The sequence below is a fragment of the Protopterus annectens genome, chromosome 8.part1 (genome assembly GCF_019279795.1).
Source record: "Protopterus annectens isolate FY-2018-M chromosome 8.part1, PAN1.0, whole genome shotgun sequence".
Classification (NCBI taxonomy): Eukaryota; Metazoa; Chordata; order Ceratodontiformes; family Protopteridae; genus Protopterus; species Protopterus annectens.
The window spans coordinates 94,675,319-94,694,883 of NC_056742.1; the positions used below are offsets into that span (position 1 = coordinate 94,675,319).

The 19,565-nt window shown below is 38.7% G+C and overlaps 1 protein-coding gene across 1 annotated transcript in view; it reads left to right on the forward strand.

The window, feature by feature from the left end:
* PIEZO1 (piezo type mechanosensitive ion channel component 1) overlaps positions 1–19,565 on the forward strand; it is a 3,550,337-nt gene that overhangs the window by 1,870,899 nt on the left and 1,659,873 nt on the right. The window contains exon 10 of the mRNA XM_044081575.1: positions 8,886–8,976. Within this exon, the coding sequence (XP_043937510.1) occupies positions 8,886–8,976 (91 nt within the window). The remainder of the gene's footprint in view (positions 1–8,885; positions 8,977–19,565) is intronic.

Genomic DNA, 19,565 nt, shown 5'->3' on the forward strand with positions numbered 1-19,565 from the left:
GGCAATGAACAACTTAAAGTTGTAACACTTGAAACCGCTACTAAAAGGAAACAATATTACCCTAATAAACACAAAAATGTAATTTTTACAAAGATGTCACACACATGTTTTACTTTACCATAAAACCTTACTGGAAGACACACATGTAAAGGATTACTAACGATAAGTATGGCATGAAACAACAGTGAAACAACCTATTGTATAGATGGCAACCAGTTTAAGCATAAAATTCAATGAAATCATTGACACTGGTAGGTCATATATTTGGCAAAACTTTTTTTTTTTTTAACCCATGTCATTTAGACATGGTATTATATGCTGGTAATATGCTATCTACTCAAGTTTTTATTTTTCAAAATACAACTTATAGAGCACAAATCATTCAAAGCAGGGGTCTACATGCTTTAAGTCTAATTTGCCATGCCATTTCCAATTCTTCCAAAAGAATTGGCAACGGGCCTCCTTTTATGGATGGAACTATTTGGTCTATAGCCATAAAAGTAAAAGCGTGATTAGGGAAAGAGTGTACATGCTTCGCGAATGCGTTGTCTAACTTTCCTTTTTTAATTGCATACTGGTGCTCATAGACTCTCTCATGAAATTTACTTTCCGTTTTGCCAATATAGAAAGCAAAACACTGTTTACATTTTGCTAAATAGACTATGAACTTAGACTGGCAATTGAGCTTAAATCTAACCTTGTATTCCATATTGTTGACCACAAATGTACTAGATGTTACCGTGTACTTATAATAATTACATGCCTCACATTTAAACATACCAATTGATCTTGTGATGTGGGAATTTGCTAACTCAAGGAAATTCTTCAGGTTCCTACCCCTTATAAAACTTGTGTAAAGTGTGTCTCCAAGTTTGTCCCAAAGTACTGGTGATGTCCTGAATAGCTCCCAATTTTTCTTTAGGATGCCTGTTACTGAGTAGCTATCACTGCAAAATGTAGTTATAAATTTCAGACAGGAATCACTGTTGATCGATATCCTGTTATTGTTAACACAGAGAGGGACTACTAAATTGACAGGCTCATGTAAAGTCACTAAACCTACGTCAGCCTGAGGCTTAACTGTTAAAGTTGGTGAATAGACCCTATTGTGTCTTTTAACAGTGACCTCGTCTGTCAACCTATCAGTCAGGTCCTCTGGGTATCCCCGACTCAGAAACATAAGTTTGGGACTGTCACATTCCGCAAGAAATCACACAATTGTGTGTTAATACGTGCCGCTCTTACTAGTTGACCTTTCACAACTAAGCATTTCTGGTAGAAAGAGTGGCAACTAGAAAAGTGAAGGATTTTAACTACAAGGACTTCTGAAGAAGTTTGCTTTAGTGCAAACGAAAAGCGCTTTAAGTCTTGGATGTACTTGTTCGTTTTTTACCTTTTAGTAAATTTTTGGAACGACCTTCTTGTCAGCTTGTTTAACATGCTTCTAAGGTTGCTGCTTATGGTTTATAGCGGTTTGATTTGTGGATTTATTTATTTTTTTTGTAGTATTGAAGTGGTGGGAGTAGTGGGGGATTTGGTAAAGGTTTCTTTTGAAGTTAGACCAAGGTTAGGTTGTATGTCTCCACAGTGTTTTAGTAAGGAGTAGAGGTAGAATCTGGGAGATTATTTATAGCTTTACTTCTGTTTCTGATGATGAATACATTTTTTTTTAATGTTGTGTACTTTAAAAGATGTAGAGTATAGAGGTATTGTAAAGATTATGGACTATAATGATAGTTTGTATGAAGGATTTTGTACTGTAAGTAGTTTAGGTGGGGCTGAAATGATGGATGGGTGTGAAGAGGATCTTAAGGAGTTAACTGATCGAGGAGGAAGACTAATACAGTTAAGTGTAGGAGCATGTTGGATAGGGTGCTAGCTGATATAAGAAGAGAAAGTATGGGATAGTGGGAGATGTAGTAGTAAAGTTTTTTAAGTGGAAGTCTTTTAGTAGTAAAGTATTGCAAGTGTAAGTACTTAGGTTTAGAATTTGTAGTGCAGTTCTGTAGTGGTGGTAATTGTATAAGAATATGGTGACTCAGCAAGCAATGTGTAGGATAATGATCTCTGTGTGTTATTTTATGTAAGGGAGAAGGAAGTGATGATGTTCTGTGTCTCAGGTAGAATTTTGTAATGTGAAAGGAAGTGATGATTTTATGTCTGTGGTTGTATTACATTGGTTTGTGGGTGGTGATGTTTTGTTGTCTAAGGTAGAATTTTGTAATGGGAGAGGAAAAATGTGTGGTAATAATTACAATGGATTGTAGAAGGAAATTGTTATGTAGTAGATGAGGTTGGTTGGTGGTGATGTGTGTGATTGGTAGTAGGTGAGTGCAAATGCAGATGTAGTGGGGCTGGGTGGGGATTAAGGGCAGGGTAGAGGAGTAGAGTGAGTCCAAGTGGAGTAGGTTGCACCAGGCAGTGTATGAAAAAAAAACAATCCATGAAACATCACAGAACGGCAAGTAATATCACGTAGATACACTGTTGAAAATTCAGATAATGGATACATGTACTGCTGCAGTGTGGGCTCACTGGGGATTAGTAATGAAATAACTTAGTTGGAGAACTGAAGGAAGAGAGAGAAAAAGGTGGAAGATAAATGGCTGAGAGGGGAGAGAGAGAGAGAGAGAGAGAGGGAAAGATATATTGTCTGTTATTGGAGGGGATATTAGAGTACAGGTGACAAATAGTTGAAAGAAAATAGCTTGATGGGCTAAGGGAGTGGTAGATGTGGTGTAGAGATAAGATGTACTGTTGTGCAGCCCTTTGGGAGGGTACATATCTGCTTATAGGAATCTGCTTAATAATAATATTAATTTTGATAGTCCTTTGCAGACTACGTTAGGGTGTTGCCTCAGTTGTCCAGCATTTGTAATTATGCAGGAATGCAGATATACTATGCGATAAAGTTTTCTTGTCCTCTTGTAAATTAAAAGGGGCTGCTCTCTTGTAGGTTAGTGACCATTTTTGTATCAAATCCAGGAAGACTGTGGTGGCATTATGGCCCAAGGAATGGTTATGGGGGAAAAGGGTTTGTAGAAAGAGATAATAATGTTTAAACTTAGACCGTGAGAGAGGGCCAGGGCAGTTCTTTTGGGTGGAGAAATGTCAACAACCAGTTTCTGTCACTATTGTCTACCATTTATTGCCTCTAAAATCACCCATGGCAAATGGACAAAAACACAAGCTGATATTTTCAGAATAATGGGCAGCATTAATGGAAAGGAACTGATACAACATTAAATAGTACATAAAATTGATTATAGCAGTATTAATCTGTTTCTGTTGAGTGCAGTAGGGCAACAGGAGTGAAAGTGAAACAAAAACAGCTTTATGATGTACTTTAAAAACTGTGGTTAATAACCAGCTTTATAATATAAGCTGTAATCCATAAAACTTATGGATGACTGAGAGTGAAGCATAGAAATACAAACGTGATGGAAGTTTCTCAAAATCCAATGAAGTCTCCAAAGTACTCAATGAAATAAAATATTTTATTCAGACAAGCGCTTTCGCTAAAAGTAGCTTCATCAGGTCTGTTTAATATACAAATGAATTAAAAAGCCATTCTTATAGTCTCGGCAATTCAATTGAAAGCAATATCATTACTTACTTAAAAGGGAAATGTCACTTTGTCTAAAAACAATTCAAATACAGAATAAACAAGTACATATTTTCTTATAACCTGCTTATATAAAACAAGCTTCTGAATAAATGTATAAAAATATATATATATGGTAAATAGTGTATATAAAAAACATATGAGATTAAAAAATGGTATATATGAATGCAATGAACTGTATATTAAACAACAAACTGTATGTTTTAATATGTGTGTATATATATATATACTTTAATACACTGTTTAAAAAAGAAAAGAAAGTAAGGTCATGAGCAGCTCAACTCTGTAGGCTGACTAATATATACAGTTGTTGAAGAACTGTTTCATTGCTGGGGGTACGCCTTATCGTTAACACTTTCTTTTAATATAAAACGATGTCCAAGCCATTTACAATACAGTCAGTGTATGATACTGTGGATAGAGTTTAGATTCCCTTATGGCACCTTTTGTTATGCTATATGGTGAAAGTGTAAACTATTATGTTGTAACGCTGTATATACACTTTAAATACAGCTGCAAAGCTGGCAGTTGACTTGTCATCAACACATTCAATTGATTAGTAAGTCATTGCTTTTTCAATTTCTCACTGTAACTAAGGAACCAAAATCTCCTATTTCGCCGGTGATATAAGTGTTTACGGATGTTTTTGACATTTTGTTTGAACCAGTTTTGCCGCCCCGTTATGCAGTAAACCAAACAAATTTCCAGGCTGCATTAGCAATAAATACCTTTTACTTTCCAGTTATACATTCTGCGTTGGTGCACTCCCCCCCCCAGCAGCACTTCTCAGCCATTCCAATGTCTCATTACTTGGCTGTTTCTCCTCAGTTACCATAAGCGCTGTTTAAACCTGTCACTGTTTATACTATTTTCTTCTTTACTTCTACAATGATTAGAGATATTTAAAACTTTTATTTCAAATTAATTTTATAGCACAACATTGATAGCCAATTGCTAAACAAAACAATACAATCTCACAATGGAAACAGACTTACCATGAACAGTAAGCTTCTCTTCTCTTGAAACTCACAATAATTGAAACCGCATTGAAACCCATGTGATCCAGTGTGAAGCTGAGCATATTAAGACATTTAAGAAATGGCCAAATATATCACAGATGATTGTGTTAGGGGAAAAGTACCATCATGGCATCAGGCTTGCTGAGACTGCTTTCAGGATTGGAAGCACACTATGTCTAAAATATAATGTTGTTATAAAATATTCTGTATTATTAGTATATATTGTATGCCTGCAATATATACAGTGCAGTAGATGCCTGTGCCAGTGTTGTAGTCTTGTAATTAGAATTCCATGGCTTAGAATTCAGCTCCTACCTAATGATATGAATGGTTATTTTATTTTTTTTGTTTTCTTACTTGCACATTTCCATTTGTTAACTGGGGTAGAGCATTGATTATTCTAGACCATTTTCAGACTCTACCTAGAAAGAAAAAGAAAGGAAACATGTACAAATTGAGAAAAAAGTACAATAAATATATGTGTATATAATCCAGAAAACATGTACATCAAGAAAAATGTGCACAAATTGGAAAGCAAAATTGATAACAGTTGTTGAGGATGAATTTGTAAATCGACAGTACTCGATTATACAGAAAAATAAGATAAAGTGATATAGAGGGAACAGCAAATTATCTGGTATAAAAGGAAAATTTAGAAGCACGATTTATGGGTGAACACTATTATGTAAGGTTTTTAATTAGGAAAATGTGTGTATGTATGTGTGTGTGTGTGTGTGTGTGTGTGTGTGTATGTATATATATATATATATATATATATATATATGTATATGTGTGTATATACATATATATATATGTGTGTGTGTGTGTATATGTGTGTATATATCTATATATATATATATATATATGTGTGTGTGTATATATATATATATATATATATATATATATATGTATTTATGCACACAACATTTACAGGTTATGAGAAGAGAGGGATGTGGGGAGGGAGTGGAGGTGAAATGAGAAAAGGGAATAAAATGTAATGTTCGGAGAAGAAAACATCCTGTTTATAAAGAACATCTGTTTGGGCACCCTCCAAAGAGAGATTTTTAAAAATAGGCAAGGCTAAGACTATGCATTCTGTTACGCAATGGTTCCTTCTCTTTATACCAAGTTACTCCGATAGTTACCCAGTTAAAGAATGAACCTTTTACAGTAAGCTGTCCATGGCAGACCACCATAAAAAAATAAGTCCGCTTGAGAAGAAACAATAAGCATGGATAGATAAAGGGGCAAGGCTAAATGGTAAGAGAGGAAAGCAGGATGGTAGATCCCCATCTGTGTTAGTGCTTTTAACCTGCAGCTTCAACTATCTGTCCTTTCTCCATCCCACCCATCCACTCACTCACATGCATGTCCATGTGCTTGTACCTTTCAGTTAACCCATCCCTTCCCCCCAGTGCATAAGTGCTACTGCTAGTAGCTGTCAGTTTCAGCTATCTTTCCCTGGTCTCCCAATACACACACATTCTTGTTTCACCACCTCCAAACTTCCTGGGATAGAGAATATTCCATTTTGGGGTGAACTGGTGTCTCTTCACATTGGATAGTTGAGTAAGGTAAGTTGTAATTTCAGCCTAAAATATAAAGCTGTGAGAGTTTATAACTGGGAAAATGCACTGACCACAGTGGACCAATTTCAGGTTCCTACTTTTTTTAGGCATGCAGCCTTTACATAAAAAAAAAAACTGTTGGATTTGCCCAAGCCCATCGTATGGTACTTTCTGAAATCCAAGACCATATATGTAGTTCCAGCAATGGAGAAAGGATTTTTTGCTTTAATTCACAGTTGTTTCTGGGACCTCAAAAAAGAGAACCTTAGAAACTCGTATTTCATTCCCTTCCAAGTATTTTTTGACTGTGAAGGAGCTACATATGTTCACCCCCACAGTCTGTTCTCTTCTGTTGTTGACAGAGATGTTCGTAGTTCCTTTGAACATGAAGAATACATACCCTCATATCTCCCTAGCCACAAAGCTGAGGCAGTATGTGAGAGATATTGATGGTAACTCTCACTATCAGTTTACTTTTTTGCCCTTTGGTCTTTGCATTCTTCCAGAGTCTTCAGTAAGTACTTAGCATGACTTTTTGCACAGCCGAGGGTAGAGGGCATCTACAGATGTTCATATCTGGGTGACTACTTTATCTCAGCCTGCTCTGTGAAGAACCTAATTAATACATTAATTTACACTTACTATTTCCTTCTAAACCTTAGAGTCTTTCTACACCTTCGAAAGTCAGTCTGAATACCACCCCTCAACAAAACCTTCCAGGGATAGCTGTAGAGATCATTACCTGTATGAAGTCTCTTCTAGAAGGCAGGATGCTGTTAATGAGGCATTTTTTCCTGCAAGTGTTCCAGAAGGCCTTGGGATGCTTGTCAGTACCCATCCTAATAGTGTTTTATACAAAACTACATAGATCCGGTGATGCATCAGAAACTGTTGGAATCAACACAAACAGCCTTTGGAGGAAGAGACGCTGTCATCAACACCATCAGACAGGCACTTTGTTGTTGAGTAGCTCAGGTCCTGTCAAAGTTTCTCTTTCTGCATATCATATTCAGTCTAAACGCTGATGGTCTGTACCTTGATTTCAAATGGGGTGCTCACATTCTGTATCTGAAAGAGCAAAGCAAACACCCACAAATTAGGTGATGGCACTCATAAATCCCCTACAAGCATTCAGGTCAGTACTAAAATCAGGGACCCTGCATGTGTTAGCAAATATTATACAATGACTGGCCGTCAACATTCAAAAATAAGCATGCTGATGGTCAGCCCAGCCAGCATGCCCATTGTAAATCGAGCATATACCGGTGGAAAAAAGTCCGGTCGCCCGGATTTTTTTTCAGTTACTATATTCTATAATTTTTTAAGTTTTCTTCACCATAAAAAAATAAAATAATAAAAAAAATTAGAAATCCTGACAGTCCAGAGGTATGCGAGAGACAGCACTGAGAAAATACAGGTACGTTATTCAAAACTAAAGAAACATACCTGATTTTCCTTGGATTTTCTCCAGTCTATCTCTCTCATACCTCTAAAGTGTCTGAATTTCAACCTTTAAAAAAAAAAGAACAGGAGATCTTCCTTTCTCTGTTGCTTCCTTTCCAAAGCACTGATGTACTGTATACAGCGGGGATAAGGGATCACGGAGTGAGAATATTAAAGTGGGGGTGCAGAGGGCCCCCCCCCCCCCCGCATAAACGTGAGAACTGTTTTTAGAGCATTTGTGGCTCACCATAGCTGATCATCAGCTACTCCTAGGGCCTCTTGTTATCCAGAGCCATCCCTGGGCTATTGTCAACCAGTGTTTGGGGCTGGTGAGGAGATTTAGGCTTCCTGGGGTAGTGACATACTCCCGCCCATGGGTGTTTTCTCCTCAAGACTTCCCCACTCAGTGAATGTCCATACAGACCAGAGAAAGGCATATAATGTGTTATGCTAGTGTGTCTTCCATGCACCGACATCAGGCACAGCGCTGCCTCATTGTGGACAACTGCCCCCCCCAGGATATCCCCAGCTTCTTCATGGCATTAACTGCAAAGGTGCTAACCCCTGGGTAGACATGCCTACGTTTATTTCCTGTGCTGTTAGGAACACAAGCCACTCTTTAAACTCAGGTCTTTTGGGCCGTAGTTGGGGTTTGTATCCCTGTACACCAGCAGTGCAGGTTTAGATGTTAGTGCTATGCAGTTCTTGTTGACAAGCTACTCCACCACATGCAGAGACTCACTAGCCTGTTTGCCTTCAATTTTTGCAAGATTCAAACTGGCTAGTGTGTGGTCTCTTCCTTGGGCAACAAATTAGGCTTACTCGCCTCATTTTGTTTGACTTGCATCATTTTAGCAATGCTCTAATTTGAGCAACCTTAGCTCAATTACATGCTCAGCTGTGGAGATCAACACTGTGTAGTGTTTAATGACTCGGAGAGATGGAGGGGATACCTTTTGGTCTGAAACAGTACTGCTTTTGTGTTTTATGGTTTTATGAAACATTAGTAAGCAATGGAAGTGCTTTCTTATTTGACATTTTCTAAAGTCAGTATCTGTTACTGTTGCCACATTTTCTTTTTATATTGATAATTATTTGTCCAGAAATAATTGTTTAACTTTCTTATTACATCAAGTTAAATCTTTGTTGTAAAGTGGCTACTTATAAACAGTTGAAGTGAAGTTACACATTTTTTGTTAGTTTAACTATAATTGTGTACCTTTTTTCTAGTCAATGCTGTCTTCACCCATTGAGATCCAGGAAGATGGAACAGATGACTGCAATGTCCACGTCACTAATGGATCTTCTCATAAAGATACAGGTAAATGCAAATGATTGGAGGAAAGTTTAATGTTTTTGTCAGCATTTGCCTGCTGCAGTTGGACTTTCAGTGGCAAGGATGGTCAGTGTAAAATATACAGATCTGATGTCATTTTTATTCATCCTTCAACTGATAGGTCTTGGCTCTGACCTCAAATCCAGCTTGTCCACTTTTACTAGATTCACGGATCCAGCTCTCGAGATCCTCCCTTACCCATAGTGCCTACTAACCTAATATACCTCATATCTAGTTTCCTGCCATATCGCTGAGACACGGATCATCTTCTCTTAAGCTTTTGGGTGTTTTTTTCAAGTTTGTAAGTTTTCTTCTTTTAAATTACTTTAGCTTTCTTTTATATCTCCCTTATTTTCTCTTTAGTTTATGGGTTCTGTCCATTAGGCAGTTCTTTTTCCTATCATCTTTTAGTTTGGGTACTCTGCTGAGTAGCATTGTTGGTACTCCTGTTTCCTTTCTTATAATCTTCCCTTTCCTGCTCTCTAGAGGGTGTTTCTTTGTACCTTTGTTGGTATTTCTGTCCTGTAGTGTAAAAAAAAATCTTTCCTATACCTATTTTTGAAATCTCCTTCTCCTCTCCTTTAGCTCCTCAAAATGGTAGGTAAAATGACTGGTTTTAAAAAGTGCACTTCCTGTGGGCGTAAGATTTACAATTCTGATGCTCGTAGGAATTTTATCTACTGTTTGGGCACTGCCCATTTAGAAACTGATTGTTCTATCTGTGCCAGTTTTAATTCCAGGGCTCTTAGTGACTGGAGACATAAATTAGTGCTAAAGCGTTTTCCTCCCTCCTCTTCTTCTCTAGCTACTGGGGCTCAAACCCCATCATAGAGATCTGAAAAAGGGAAGCCTGAATGGGCTCCGAAGGATAAAGACCCTGAGAAGAGGTCTGTGAACCATTCAAATGTATCAGCTCCAACCTCTATGCCTCCTGTAAAAATTTCACAAAAGTCAGATTGGACACCCTCAGATCCTACCTCCTCGAAGCTTACTTCTCCTAGGATCCAGATGCATCGGTTCTCACTGGAGCAGATCTCTTCTTGACTAGACTCACCCTTTCTCCAAGAAACTCCAATTAGACACTCCAAGCCACCATCTACCAGATCATCCCTTAGGTCTTCCAGGAGCTTGTCTGAAGCAGAGGTGGATAAAATGATGAGAAAGTTCCTTGGAGTTCAAGTCCAGATGGGATAATCCTGGCTGCATCTGCCATCAGACTCTTAAGCCTGCTCTCCATTGATCCTATACTGATATCTCCTTCTTTGATCCATCCTGTGATTTCAGAGCCCTCAGATCTAAGATCCTTGGGGATGTCCTCATTGGATCTGAAGACAGGTCATTCTTTGACTCAGCCAAGTTCCTGAGTCACCTGACTGATGCATGAGGACTGTCGGAGCTGAAGCATCAGTGCCTGCTCTGGAGGGTTGGGGTTGACTATGCAGTTAAGCTGTCCTTTGCTTTAGGTGCTTCAGTGCTGAACAGCTCTGTTCCGACTCCCTCCTCGAAGAAGGAATCTGGGGGAATTCATGACTTGTCACAGGGGTCTTCAGCTCTGGTGCTGCTGACTTCTTTTTCTCGTGGACCGTCTGCCTATGAGATAGTGGAGAGGGCTTTCTCTCTGCCTAGAGAGAGGGATATCCATGCCCCCTTCAATCCTGTTTCTGTTCTACTATTGGATATGATTTCTGAGCCTCTCACTTCTATCCCCCCAGGGCCGCCTACCCAAACAACCCTCCAGTCACTTCCCTGTCAGTTCTGATACATTAGAATAAAGCTGGAATGGTCAAGGGGCCAAAAGAATTCTGTTTTTTAACCTTAATGTCATTATTCACCACATACAACTATAAAACCTATGGGTTTAACGGTATAAAATTAGAATCCGCAATTTTGCCTGGAACACAGACTTCAGCAGAACTAAACGTCCATAGGTCAAACTAATCAGTATATAAATGCTAATAAATAAAATCAGTTAAGTAATGCAACGTAAAACATATATTTGAGCAGCTCTTGAAGAGTTTCTTAAAGTGACATGACCACTTGTACAAATAAAACATTGAAATAATAAGTAAATAAATAGGTAAAAAAACTTTTAAAAATGTGAAAAGCAGTAAACACTTGAATATAAAAATAGTTAATTTAATTTGTAAATGGATTCAGTAAATAATAAGTAATGTAATACAGCAATACAACTTCAGTCATTTGTCTAGGTAGTAAATACTAAAACCTAAAAATTAAAGAACAATTCTGCTTTGTTCCTTCTTCTCACTTACCCATTTAAATGGTATTCAAACGTTATTAAAAATAACTCTCTGTTATAACATTATAAACTAGTAACTTTAGTGCCCTTAATTTTAATACCGGTACAATAAATACACTTTCATTACACACCCAGCTCTGTTAGAAATACTACATCTAAAGAAATCCCAATCCCTCTGCGTCACATGCTCAAGAGACCTCATACTCATTACCACAATCAACAGAACGATCTGTAGGGACAGGTTCATAACTCAGAGACTGCCCATGTTATGGAATAGACTTTCCCATACATGTCAAACAGAGCATCTCACTGGCCCTCTTCAAGAGAAATCTTTATGAGTGGATGGGAATTAGAAAATTCACCCCGGGGATCACTCCAGTGGCTATAGTCGACAGAGGCACTGGGAACTAAGGCCAGGTGGCATGATGCCAGGGTAATTCTATGGGCTAGGCTTGTAAAGGCTCCAGGGCCATTAGACTAGTACATACCTATGAACCTATTAATACTGGAGGTTTGGGGGTGAGGGGTTGGGGTGGTAGGTCCATTAAGCTTCTACTTTCAGTACAATTGTCTATGTTCAAGTCATCTCCCAACTAAGTCTGATTCACCACTATCTAAAATAGCAAATTTGAAACCAACAAAAGTGGAACAAGAAGTAGGGTGCTTAAATAAAGCATTATTAATATTATTCCTTATATCATATTTATGTTCATAAATCCTCCTGTTTAATTTCCTTTCTGTCTTGCTTATATAAAATGTTAGGCAGACAGAGCAATTTCCGATGTATACAGCTTTACTAGATGTACACGTTCCATACTTTGTGCCATTCCCATATACTTTATTCCCTTCTAAAATGTCTGTACAATAATTACATCTACCACATTTTATCATACCCTTTATGTCTTGATGAGAAAATCTAAAATTTTTTTTTTTTTTTTTTTTCAAAAGACTTAATATTATCTGCTGTCTTATAAACAAAATGGGGTTCAACTCCTAATGTGGAAAGCATAGATGTATTCACCTTAAAAATGTTCCAATTATTATTCATAATCTTTTTAATTTAATTAACATTGCTCAAGTATTTAAAAAAATCAGTCTCTCAAATCCATTGTCTTATCTTTTTCAATATGTTCATTATAATGAACTAAACCTTCACCTAATAAGGGCTTAAAACTAATTCCCTACCTTTCTAATATACCCTTAGAGTTATTCTCCACTAACTATTGTGGGTAATCTCTTCATATAAACATGTACAAAGTTTTTCCTTCTCTTTCTTCAGTAGGTCCCTGTTAGAGACCATTCTAGCTATTCTAATACATTGTCTCTAAGTATACTCCTTTTACATGAAAAGGGCTGACAACTATTGCTATGTAAATACATATTGCTAAATGTTTGTTTTCTGTATATATTAGATATGAATCTATTTTTACCCAAAATAGTGTCTTAAGTAATTTCCTCATCACTCAAGTGATGTGTAAATCTTAATGTCTCTAAACACTGAATAAAATCTTTGATATTTTCAGTGGGTCCATTCCATAAAATCAATATGTCGTCTAAAAACTTAAAGTAGAATTTTACATATTTTGAAAGTTCAACATTAAAAGCAAAGTTTTGTTCCCAAGTCTTTAAAACTGAATATAAGTGGGGGGCACATGTTACCCACCATAGCTACACCTTTAACCTGCCAATATAGCTCCCCTCAGAAATAATACAATTGTTTGATAACATTAATGCCATAAAATCAGTTAAAAAATTTACTTTAAAATTGGAAAGAATCTTTTACTATATGTGAACATGTGGAGAAAATTAGTTTCAAATGCCTGTCAATGAAAGTGAGCAAAGGATATGGTTTTGCACCTTGGGTTGCAACAGTCGGCCTGAAGGGGGATCCAGAACATTCTTATATACATTTGGTATTTCAAACATTGTGGGTATTTGGGAGGTGTTAAACTTAAAAAAAAAAATGTGTAAATCCTTGATCAAAATGTCCTGTAAAACTGCATAATCTAAAAATATGTCAATCTTTTTATATGCTATAATTAACTGATTAATAGAATTTATTTCATAAGTGGAGTCATATTGCAGAATATTGAACATCTTACCTACATAATCAATAGTATTGCAGAATATTGAACATCTTACCTACATCAGTAGTGTCATATAAAACCACACCTTCCCCTTTATCCAGTTTCATTACACTGATGTTCTGATTGCTTAAATTGTCTGATAAACAAACACTTCTGTTTAGTTGTTAATCTTGCCTCTGTATGTGGATCTGTCTTTAATAAAGTTTCTATATCTCCTGCTTAAAAGCTTTTGCAAACATCTGTACAATAGGGTGGGGAGATTACTGTGTAAATACTTTTTTCTTATATTGATTAACATCTAAATTAGTGGGTTTAGAACCATACCAAGTAGCAAAATTTAGCTTCCAGGTTAAAAGTTTCAGTTCACACAAAGCATCCAGTGTATCAGATCCAATGACTCGGAACAAAACTAAACCCTTTTTCAAGTAAAATAAAATGCTGTTCATTAATCTCAGTATTAATGTAACTAAAAAATGTTAGACCATTCCTTGTACGTACAATTGCATCACTATGAATAAAAGTGTTTATTTCCAGTGTTCTTTCTTTTCCTTCCTGTTTCTTGGGTGTCACCCTCCTGACCATTGACCATCTCCACCAAGGTGATCCCAGGTCCCTTGTCTGTCCTGCTTGCCTATTCCTGAACAGTGCAGAGAGGGAAACTATAAAAGGTCATTTATGTTAAAATCGCATTCACTTTTCCTTGGTGTTCTAGAGCATTCAAAATAATTGTTACCATTATGAATGGAGTAATTATTACAGTTGTAAAAATTTGTCCACTCAGTGTTACTAGGCTTGAAACACTGTTTTGTTTATATTATAACTTGTCCCTTTCTATTTTCTTTTATTTCCAATGAATAATTGCACTTGTCTGTCAACGTATTTAAAAACTGTATTATTTCTTTTCAAAGCGGTCAACTCATTAGTAATACATCCGTTTAAAGTATTCATTTCTTCTAATAAACCTGAAATAATATGATTGTTACTTTTAATTAACAACTCCATAAGTTCAAAATAATGTTGGTCGAACATTTTAGTAAATTCACCACAAAACCTTTCGTGAATTCCCATTCCGTTAGGTTATTTGAACACCCTTAATCCTTGAGGAACCATCTTAACTATTAAACATTTTTTTGAATATCTATTTTGTCTAGTTGGAGACTTTTAACTTTCAATAAAGGCTTTTCAAAGCCCTTTATCATAGTGTCCAGATTGACAAAAACATTATTGTATGCCAAATTCACTGCAAACGTCTTATTAAAAGCAAAAGAATATGTCAATGAAAGCCATTTTTTTAAATCATGTCTCTGTCCCGTTCTATGTGAAGGGACTTCCATTATTTAGAGTACCAAGATCTAAATGATTATTTGTGAGCGTACAAGCCAAAATGTCCTCGTTCTCAATCAAAAGTGATTTCCCTGCTGTATTTACGTTTGTTTTGTCATCCACCATTTGTCTTAGAGGTCACGTAGGTGCAATATTATCATCCTGTGTGTCAGGGAACAAAGAAATGCCCGATAATCCAGTAGAAATTAAATTTGAATTCAAACTTGGTTGGGAAAACTGCTCATTAAGCCGCGTAAGTTCCCTTTTCAGTGTGCCAAAGTCGGCAGCTAACTTCTCTAACGTAATCTCGCCTGAAAATGAAAGGTTTAGTGTGGCTTCTATATTTAAAGTTGTATCACCCCAAGACCAAGGCTGACAGTCCACAAACTTCAAAAACCATAGAAAGCAGCTGTGCACACTTTCCAAACTATGTAACCACAAAGCAGGAGTAGTGTTCTGGAATGGTCAAGGAGCCGAAACAATTGTATTTTGTAGGTTTTTAATTTTTCGATTTTTAGTATTTACTAACTAGACAAATCATTGATGTGGTATTGTGTTATAATACATATTGACTCTGTTTACTAATTAAATTAACTATTTCTATATTCAAGAGTTGACTGCATTTCACATTTTTAAACAAGGAATTTTATCTGTTTATTTACTTATTCGTTAAGTAGTAACTGTGGTGGTAGTGCTGCGGTAGCGTTGTCGCCTCATAGCAAGATGTTTTCCCGTTCGATTCTCAGCTAGAACGTCTTCTGTGTGGAGGCATACGTGAATGGGGCATGCCTTCGTTGAAGGTTGTGCATCAGGGCTGGTAACCCGGTACATAAAAGTCCACTACCAATCATTAGCAGACCGGAGTTCCGCTGTGGCGACCCCTAACCAGGAAAAGCCGAAAGACACAAACAAACAAATTTACTTATTCGTTAAATGTTTTATTTGTACAATTTTTATGTCCCTTTAAGAAATTCTTCAAGAGCTGTACAAATATTTGTTAAATATTTTATTAGTAAATTGTTTTTATTTATTAGAGTTTACAAAAAGATTAGTTTGACCTATGGAAGTTTAATTTTGATGAAGGTTGTGTTTCGGACAAAAATGCTGATTCTAATTTTATAGAGTTAACCACTTTGGTTTTATACATATGTGTGTGTGGTAAATAAAGACATTAAAGTTACAAAATACAATTGTTTTGACTCCTTGACCATTCCAGCACACTTGTGTCTTGTGGTTACATGGTTTGGGAAGTGTGCATGGGTGGATTTGTTTGGTTTTTGAAACTTCCGATACCTCACAAGACCTTCCCACTGATAAGGTCCCTAGGAAGAGGACATGTAAAAGGAGACACTAGAATTTCACTCAGGAATCTGTCACTGAGGACACTTACTTTGATGAGGGGGAAGAGTCTCCCAGATCTCCACATGAGGATGTCTCCTTTAGAGAGCTACTGGAACTTCTACAGCAACCCCCCCCACACACACACACACACACACACACACACACTCTTCCCAGGTAGAGTCAGCATTCCTGGAGGCTGTCCGATCTGGCCCAGCTGTGTCTTGGGCGAACCCTCTTGCTGATGAGTTGATAGACCTGGTCTCATGTTGTGCATGGAAGGAGCCAGGTACTGTGGATCCAGTCCCCAAGCGACAAGATAGATGTTTAGCCCCCCCCCCCCCCAAAGGATAGAGCACACTGGAGTAAGGGACAGTAGATGCCATGATTGTGGCAGCAATCACCATGAAAGAGCTCACAGAGCAGAGCTCATCTGTCCATCCCCCTAACAGGGAGTAGAGGGCTTTGTACATATTTGGGAAGTGTGTCTATATCTTTGTGACCTTCACCCTGTGGTTGCTGAATTATTTGGCACACTTTACAAGGTTGCAAAGAGATTTGACAAAACAACTCTCCAAATCTTTTTCTAGGTCCATGTCTTTGGAGGACCAGAATAAGATTTCTTCACAACTGGCCACTCTTCAGTCAATATCTAACGTGTCCATGAGGCTAATTTCACACACTGCAGCGGTTTCAGGCATAACCATCAGGAGGCATGCCTGAATGCCCTTGTGTGATTTTTTGGCACCCTTCAAGTCTTCATTCATCAGTGCTCCTTTTGATAGATCTTCTGTGTTTGGACCATAGCTGAAGGAAACTATCCAGAATTGAGCAAGAAAGAAATACCCTGTCTGCCATTGGAATCTGATGTCCTTCAAGGATGCATCTGCAGTCCTAACATATGGGTTGTCCTGCCTCAGGCAGCCCTTCGGTCGGCCGGATTCCAAAGTCTGGGTCTGGCCTCGGCTGATGTCGCACTTCACCCGACGTCATAGCTGCTGTTTATTGGGTATAAAGGCATCAGCCGACGCCATTTTCCTCAGTCTTTCTTGCCGCGTGGTGCCCGAAGCAGAAGCTGTTCGCAAGTGCCGGTCGGTCAGATCCAGAGATTTCTACTACCGAAGACTTCTAAAAAGCTAAGTACCCCGTTGGGGACTCTTTCTTGCCTCAGCCGATGTCAGAAAAAGTAAATAATTGTTTAACTTGTGGGAAACAAATACCTCATAAGGATTTCCACTCTTACTGCCTCCCTTGTTTAGGCCCAGACCACGATGTATCAGCTTGTCTAGCCTGTGCTTCCTTCAACTGACGGACACTTAGACGTCGGTCGGAGTTTGCAGAGGAGTTTTTTGGTCCCGCTTTTGCTTACAAAATGCCGTCGGAAACTCCGACTACACAAATAGCTAAAAAGCGCAAGGAAAAGGACCAACACTCGCGGCCCACGGTTTCGGCTGAAACCACGGTCAGGCCAACCGCAAGTGTCTCGGTTTCGGCTGAAACAGACTCCCCGGTTCTTCCTTCGGCCGAAAGCATGCCTCCTATAGCCGAGGTCTCACAGAGCATGGTTGAATCTGCTACTGAATTTACTGCTACAGAAGCAGGCACCCAGGACTTGTCAGACACTATTCCTTTAGACATATCTACCCCTGCACGTGGGACTGCTAGACCCCCTGCTTCTATGTCCATCAAGGCTTTTGCCAGGGCTAAAGCAGCTAAATCTTCTAAGGCCTTACCTGCTAAAACTCCCTCACATAGGCCTACCTCTAGTTCTCAAATGCTCAGCCTGGCTGAGGATCTCATTTCTTTGATCAGGGGATCCCAACCTCACCCAGACAGGGCCTCTCAGCCCCCTTCAGATAAGAGGCCTAGGACTGAACCCCGGAACCTGTCTCTACGGACTATTCCTCGGATGGCTCAGACATTTCAGACCCTCAGGAAGGCCCATATTCTCCTTATGAGGATTCTGATGCAGAAGACTCCATTCCTTCTGCTTCTCCTCCTGAAGAATTTTCTTTTGGGGAAACTTTACATGCTATGAGGGAACATTTACAATGGCAGGGCCAGGATTTTTCAGATTCAAGGAAAAGGCTAAGGACTTTTTTACACTTACCACAGCATAGGCCTTTAGCCATTCCTCCAGTACTAACAGTCGTTGATGATGCATTTAATGATGCCTGTACTGCCCCTGATTCTCTCCCTCCGGCTCCTGCCAAGCCTGACAGATATTACAGGGTCCCGGACACACATTACCATTTGTATAAGGCTCCTGTTGCAGACCCCGAAACCATTTCACAGGGCCCTAAAGGTGTGGCAGCTGCTTCTGCCAAAAACTCTCTTTCCTCTGAAAGGGAATCTAGAGCATTAGAGAGATGGGGTAAAAAGGTTTATACTTCTGCTGCTCTTTCGGCTAGGGCCTTAAACTGTGAATTGGACATGATTCAGTATCAGGAATTTTTGTTAGACCAGCTAAATAAAAAACTGTCCTCTCCTGAACCTATAGACCGCAAGTCTCTTCAGGATTTGGTATATAACTCTCAGCAGGTCAGTAACCATTTCTTAAAATGTGGCTATGATGCACTGGAGGCTTCCTTTAGATCAGTTATGACTGGAACAGTGATTCGAAGACATGCATGGTTAAAAGAACAATCCTTACCAGACCATGTTAAATCAAAACTCCTAGATTCTCCCATGGAGAAACAAAGTTTGTTTGGCTCCCCTGCACAGGAGGTTCTAAAGAAGGTGGAAGAAAAAGCAAAATCTGTCCAAACAGTCAAGGATGTCTTACAGGTCCAACCTCCGAGGTTTAGCAGAAATTGGCCCTCAAAGAGTTGGTCCTTTCCAGACAGCTCCAGAGCACACAGAGGCAGAAATAGACGCCCAAGAGGCAGAAATCAATCTAGGGGTGCCTACAGGGGACGTCAGTGGCAACCTACCAACCAGCGAAGTACTGCCACAGATTCAACTACAACCACTTCCACAGGACAGACACAATGACTTGGCTCTGATACCGCCTACCAGGGAACAACTGGAAGCTCCCTTGGGCGGAAAGCTAGCCTTATTTTCCGGCAACTGGCATTACATTACAGTTGACAAATGGACTTTACAAACAATAGACAAGGGCTACAGGTTTCACTTCCACACTCTACCAAAAAAGAGGGGAATGCCAAACCTGCCACCAAGCCAAAAAACAGAAGCTCTAAGACAAATCAACAACTTACTAAGTATGAGAGCTATAGAAAAGGTACCACCAATGGAACAAGGCCAAGGTTTTTACTCCAGGCTTTTCCTTGTACCAAGAAAAGAAAATCAATGGAGACCTATTCTCGACTTGTCCGTACTGAACACATACCTCATTGTTCCAAAATTCAAAATGCTGACCCTCCAGCAGCTTCTTCCCATGCTGGGCAAGGAGTCTTGGCTGGTGACTCTAGTTCTCAAGGAGGCATACCTGCACGTCCCTATTCGACCAGATTGCAGAAGACACCTCAGATTTCTTGCAGGATCAGAGCATTATCAATTCTCAGCATTGCCCTTTGGCTTATCTACTGCGCCCAGAGTATTCACGAAAT